Consider the following 6569-nt stretch of genomic DNA (forward strand, 5'->3'; position numbering starts at 1 on the left):
CGGGCGGGGGGGGGTTGACAATAACAAAGAGAGATCTTAGTACCAAAGCGCACGACCAAACAATACAGGTCTGCAAGCCACCTCAGGCAAAACCACACTAACACAGACGCATGCACGGATGCAAACACGCGCGCGAGAGCGAGATGTGGTGGCTGAGGGGCGCAAGGAGCAAGTAAGAATGGCCAGCATACGGCAGTGGGCATGCGTGTTCGTGGAAGGAACGAGCGAACGATGAACAAATGAACGATGAACACACATGCACATGCACACGCACACGCACACGCACTCGCACACGCACTCGCACACACTCTCTCTATCTCCGTTTGGCACGTGCATCAGACATCGGCTGAGCGTGTGCGGCGCTTGCAGTGCTGTGACGCCTGGCGCACAATCCCTTCGTACTCAACAAGCTGCGTGAGGAAGCACACGTGCGGGGCGGCGAGCGGGCGCAGCGTCTGCACCGTGCGGTAGGCCGAGGTGAGCGAGTACTTGCGAGTGGAGATCATGTACGCAAGGAGGATGGCGATGGAGCGGGAGAGGCCGTTGCTGCAGTAGATCAGGACGCGGCCGCCACTGCACCGGGCAGACTCAATGAACTGAATGACCTGTGGCAGGATGGACAGCAGGTCGTGGCCAGGCCCGTCCATCAATGGCACTTGCATGCACTGCACCATCAGGAACACGTTGCTCGCGCACGGCTCCTCGCTCACGTTGAGCACATGCGTGATGTTGTGCTCGGCCATAAACTCGCTGCTGTGGCCCTGGCGTGCGTTGCCGACCAAGAGGTAGCTGAAGATCTTGGAGGCGGGGATGCGCAGCACAGAGTCGTTGATGGAGAGGTCATGCGGCTGGAGCACGCGTTGCAGGCGCGGTGCGCGCGGGTGCGTGTCCTCCTCGTGCTGCGAGACAACCAAGTCACCGTCCACCAGGCGACGGAAGGCCTTGAAGCCGCCACGCAGCAGCATGGGCTGCAGCCCCTCTGCCCGCAGCATGTTGTGCAGCATGCTCACGGCGTTGTCATCTCCCATGGAGTACGAGCAGTCTTCGTCGTAGATGACCGTGAGCACGTTTGCGTCGTGGCGCTTCGACAGCGCTTCCGTCTGTGCATCTGGAAGGTCTGTGATGGTGATGGTGCCTGCCTTGCGCTTGAGGCGCTTCAGCATGAGCCGCGAGAACCACACGGGAGTGGCGCCGCGGATGTGCGAGAGGTTGAAGTCGAGCGTGGCGCGACAGTCCAGCAGCAGCACGTGCTCCGGCTGGAAGGCAAGCAGGTGCGCCAGCGTGTCTGGGTTGATGTACTCTGCGCCGTCTGGCTGGTCACGAGGGCACGGCTGGAGATGGTGCGGGGTTCGTGGTGGCGCCTCTGTGCCCATATCGTCCGCAGCGGTGTTGTTGTTGCTGCTGCTGTTGTTGTCCTCCAACTCGCCAGAGGAGCGAGTTGAAAACGGGCTTGGAAACGACGGGTGTGGCTCCATGTGCTGCATGTTGTTGTTGTTGTTGTTGTTGTTGGTGGTGGTGGTGGTGGTGGTGGTAGTGTTGAAGTTTGGCGTTGGCATGAAGCCTTGGTCCTCGTGGTGGGAATCGAGCCCGCTGTCGAGACGCGTGAACATGCTGCCGTGGGCCTGTTGCTGCTGCTGCTGCTGCTGCTTGCATGCAAGCATTTGTGCGCTGTGAAAATCAGGCTGCTGCTGCTGCTGGTCGTGTTGTGCCATGTGCAGGTGGTGCTGCAGCATGAGCTGCTCCTGGCGCTGCTGATCGTAGCCGTGCGCAAGCATTGTGTCGCTGTGGTGGCGCGGGAGCTGGCGCTGATGCATGCTGGGCCCGTGTTGGTGATCGGTGTCCATCATGTTGCTTGCATGCATGGAAGCATGCGCAAAGCCGGTGCTGTTGCTTGCGTACTGCATGTGCCGCGTGCGGTGGCCTGCGACGGTGAATGGCCGCTGCTGGTGCTGCTGTTGCTGTTGAGGGCGGGGTGATACCAGCTCATCATCAAGAGGCATGTCCTCGGGGATATCAGGCAGCATGCTCTGGCTGAAGCGGTGGCGTGATTGGCCGTGGTAGAGCACGGCGTTGGCGGAGGTGGAGCCTGGCATGCCGTGTGCAAGCATGTCGTGTGCCACCTCATCGTTCACGGCACCGCTGGTGTTGTTGAAGTGGCTGTGGTTGGCGTACGCGTGCAACGCGTCGTTTGCCTGGTCCATCATTGTGCTGGTGGCGATGGGCTGCTGTGCATGGTGGTGGAGGTGCGGCAGCTGGCTCGGCGGGCATGCAATGGGGCCGATGCCGTGATGCGGGTGGTGCTGGGCGTCATGCGTGTTGCCTGCGTATGAGAGGGCGTCCATGGTGGCCTGTGGTGCTGCTGGCGGCGGCGGCGGTGTGCGGGCGCGGCTCATGCGGTGATGGAAGCGGAGGTGTTTGGGTGGGGAGACGGGATGGCGGAGAAATGAAGGTGGAGGGAGGGAGAGAAAGAAAGAAAGAAAGAAAGAAAGAAGAACGGGGAGAGCAGAGATGAAAGGGAGGGAGCGAGAGAGCTGGATGGATGAAAGAGGGCCGAAGCAACGAGGAGAGGCACTCCGCAATCAGAATCAGAGAAGAAGAATCAGAGAAGGGTCAAGGGAGGGGGGAATGGGCGTGCGGCAGAACGTTGGTGCTGTGATGTGATGATGGAGAACCGTAATCAAAGGCGGTGTCAAAGCAACACAAGCCAGCGAACGCAACGGCAAGTCTCGTTGGAAGAACGAGGCAGTCGATTGGGGCAGGAAGAGAAGGCAAGAAGAAGGGGACTGGAAGGAAGGAGGTTGTCGTTGGTGGCTTGTTGTGTTGTGTTGTGTTGTGGTGTTGTGGTGTGTTGTGGTGTGGTGATGTGATGTTGTGCCGTTGATAAAGAGATGAAACGGGTTAGCACAACGCCAGGGGGGAGGAAGGCACAACAGCTACAGCCACCAAGATGAAGCAAGTCGCGCGGGTGCGGTGATTCAAACACGCTCAAAGAGAAAGTCAACGGGAAGCGGGTGGTTCAAACGAAACACGTAGCGGTGAAAGAAGAACAGATACTTCAAGGGAAGACGAGAGGGATATCGGCTGGTGTTTGGTTTGAAAGCGCAGCGCAAACGAAGTGGGCGGAGGAGATGTGCTGTTGCTGTTGCCGTTGCTGTTGCGGTCGATGATGATGGTGGGAAGGGTGGGAGCAATAAATGAAGGCTGATGATGTGTTGCTTCGCGTGTGTAGGGTTTGGTGCGCGTGTGTTAAACACTTGGGTTGCAGGGAGCTTGCGTTGCTGTGGAGGACGCAACACGGGAGCAGGGGAAGCCGCGAGTGTGTGTGTAAGGTGCAGTAGTTGTTGCACGCCAGAAACTGGATGGATGCAGTTTCGCAGAAACGACGCGACGCAAGTGATGATGGGAGAGTGCGCGTGAGGACGCAAGAAGCCGGCGTTTGGCGTTGGTGGTGGTGTCTGTGGCGGTGGGCGCGTGTAGCTCTTAGTTGCTGCGGTTGGATGATGAGATCTTGCGGCAATTGGTTTCGGGGGAAGTGGGGAGAAGGGGTAGGTTACAATCGTGCAGAAAGGACGAAGCAGAACGTGGGCGGGCGCTTGTTGCGTGTGTGTTGAGATTTGATTCTTGGGGCCAAAGGTCTCCCGACGATGGCACACGGCTCAAGATGGGTTGGTTGGTTGGTTGCGTGGGTTGGCACGTTGCGTAGGTTTGCTTGTGGGCTGGTTGGTTCTGTGGGTGCTTGGGTACTCCTGACTGCCAGCAGATTGGTCGGGTGGGTCGGTGGTTGGCGAACCGCAAAGGTAGATGCTGCTGAGACGTTGGGGGCGGCGGGGATGGCAGCGTGTGCAAGGTCGCACGCGAACGAGCTAAGCACGGTAAGTGACGAGATGGCAGTGGGTAAGGTGGGATGCAGCGGTGCGACGCGCAATGGAAAAAATGACACCCGTGCGTGAGAGTCATGATTGCACCGCGTTCAGTCGCAACGAAACCCTTCTTTCTCTCATGCACGCACACACACGCACGCACACGACTCACGATTCACGACGCGAAACAGCAGCACAGCTGAGCCTTTTTCCTTCGCTGCTTGGCTCCCAAAACCAAGCGAGCGCGTGCACGCAGTGTTTGTGTGCGTGCGTGCGTGCAGTGGTGTGTGGTGTTGCCGCCACTTTGTTGTTGTTTTCTCGTGGGAATCCACTAACGAACAGACACCAGGCCAGCGGTTGATTGAGGGCGCGGTTTTTCAAGCAAGAGTACGCGACAGTTGCGGAAGCGAACGCAACAAAGCGCAAAAGGCCACAGCCGCCACAAACGCACAAAAGGGTTGGGTCCTTCTTATACATATTCGGTGATTTGAAACCAACGACACAACGGAAATCAACACACACAACAACCACCCACACGTGCGCGCGTGTGGTTGCCTTGCGCTTTGGGGTTTGTGAGCCTCGCACTTTCTGCACGTTGTCCCGGTTGCCGTGTTGCGTGCAAACTTTGAAAACAGGCAAAGGAATGTGCAATGAGGCAAAGAGGCAAAGAGGCAAAGTGCAGGCGGGTTGGGGGTTGTGTGGGGTTGTGTGGCGTGGCTGTGACGTGTGTGGGAAGCCACCATCAAGGCACGGCTTAGGCCTTTGTGCGCACGTGGTTGCGCGCCTCGAGGGAAAGGGAAGCTGACCAAAGAAACCCCATCACATCATCTTTGTTGGTCCGTCAGTGGGAACGCGGTTCACGTCACATCACTTACAGTGGCGTTCAGGGAGACGCCCAAAAGTCGCGAAAGTCGAAGCGTACCGAATTCGTGCGAACGTTTGGTCGCGTATGGTAGGTTGCTGTGGGGCAACGCCGGTTGCGTGGAAGTTGGGTCTTTCGAGAAAAGCTTGATTGCACGCGCCTGAAAATGTCGGTTGCTCAGGTTCAAGAATATCATCTGGTGTTTTGGAGAAAACACGTGTTTCAAGCCGTTTTTCAAAACGGTGGCGAACGCCAAATGACAGGTGCCCAAATAAGGACATGCATTTGAATCTCGCGCGGCAGGATGATTCGTACTGTGGAGCACTGGCCGCCAGCCATTTGAAGCTGCTGCTTGTTGTTGTTGTTGTTGTTGTTTAAGTTGTTGTTGTTGTTGCTGTTGTTTAAGTTGTTGTTGTTGTTGCTGTTTAAGTTGTTGTTGTTTAAGTTGTTGTTGTTGCTGTTTAAGTTGTTGTTGTTTAAGTTGTTGTTGTTGTTGTTTAAGTTGTTGTTGTTGTTTAAGTTGTTGTTGTTTAAGTTGTTGTTGTTTAAGTTGTTGTTGTTGTTGTTGTTGTTGTTGTTGTTGCGGCAGCAGTGGTCCCTTCCTCCTCCACCTCCCTTCCTCCTCCTTCTTCTTCACCGCTTTCTTGTTCTTCTTCGTCTCGGCGCCTCTCCCACCTCAATTCTGCGCCTGCCCCGTTTTCTTCGTCAGCGTGCGATGTATGAAACACAGGGACTACTAGCTAAGAGATGAACACACACGCGCAGTGGGAGATCGGAGTATGCACAGCGCAGATATGGACAAATGCGAACAGGCCAAAAAAACAAACAAAAAAAAGTTTGTTGTTGTTGTTGGGAAGGCGGAAATATCAAGCCAAGAGCGAATTGCAACCCAGATGTAACAAAGAAAGAGAGAAGGGGGAGGAGGAGAAGAGTCAAAGCGGGGGGGGGGGAAGGGATAACACACATCGACACACACACACACACACACACACACACACACACACACACACACACACACACACACACACACACACACAAACAGAAGCAAAGCAAAATTATGCTCCTCCCTCACGCCCCTCCCCCCAAACAAAAAAAAAAAAAAAAAAAGGTCAGCCGCTTCATTCACGACTGCTTCAGGGCGAGAGCACCGTGGGCGCGTTGTTCAAGGACAGGTCGCGCCAGCTGCGTCCAAGCGACAGCCGCATGGGCTGGTGCGGGCGAATCCCATAGTGGCCAGCAGCCACGGCAGGCGAAGCCAACATGCCCGCGTCGGCATACTGCTGCTGGTTCGGCTGGTGGTGGTGGCCGTATGTGCGGCGGTGCGCTGTTGCTGTTGCTGCGCGCCTGCCAACCCGCAACGACGATGCCGACGATGACGATGCCAGCGCATCCACCTCCCGCCGCACATTCGTCAGGAAGCGCCTGTGCTCCTCCACAAAGTCGCGGTCGGCCTCGTGCGCGCGGCGAGTGAGCGCAGGCCCCGCCCTTGCCCGGACCGCCGCAGGTGCAGCCGGCCGCCCCGCGCGCGGTGCAAACGTGGACGACGCCATCAACGGATCTGCATATGCCACGGACGCCGAAGGACTGGCATTGCTGCTGTACACGGACTGCAGGAGGTCCGGCCGGCGCGGAGGAGCAGATGTGTATCTCACTGCCGCTGGCGCCGATGGCGCTGAGGATGCTGGGTTCACCACGCAGGGACGCATGCACATGCGCACAGCAGCAGCGGGTGCTGCATTGGTGGCGGGGACGGAAGATGTGGTCGTGGGAAAGCTGGTGGAGTACGCTTGCGTCTGCAAGGCAAGCAGGTCATCGCTGGCGAGAACTCGCATCCTTCGAATCCAGCA

At 57.3% G+C, this 6569-nt stretch overlaps 2 protein-coding genes across 2 annotated transcripts in view; both read right to left on the reverse strand.

Annotated features, from left to right (window-relative positions):
* The window catches only part of PTSG_03442 (uncharacterized protein), a 4147-nt gene extending 212 nt beyond the window's left edge, over nucleotides 1-3935 (reverse strand). Inside the window, exon 1 of the mRNA XM_004995971.1 lies at nucleotides 1-3935. This exon is cut by the window's left edge and continues 212 nt beyond it. Within this exon, the coding sequence (XP_004996028.1) occupies nucleotides 336-2393 (2058 nt within the window). The 5' untranslated portion in view covers nucleotides 2394-3935 and the 3' untranslated portion in view covers nucleotides 1-335.
* Nucleotides 3936-5736: 1801 nt separating this feature from the next.
* Nucleotides 5737-6569, reverse strand: part of PTSG_12024 (uncharacterized protein) — a gene marked incomplete at its 5' end in the record, with an annotated part of 6809 nt that continues 5976 nt past the window's right edge. Inside the window, one exon of the mRNA XM_004995972.1 lies at nucleotides 5737-6454. Within this exon, the coding sequence (XP_004996029.1) occupies nucleotides 5856-6454 (599 nt within the window). The 3' untranslated portion in view covers nucleotides 5737-5855. The remainder of the gene's footprint in view (nucleotides 6455-6569) is intronic.

The sequence above is a fragment of the Salpingoeca rosetta genome (genome assembly GCF_000188695.1).
Source record: "Salpingoeca rosetta unplaced genomic scaffold supercont1.7, whole genome shotgun sequence".
NCBI classification, from domain to species: domain Eukaryota; class Choanoflagellata; order Craspedida; family Salpingoecidae; genus Salpingoeca; species Salpingoeca rosetta.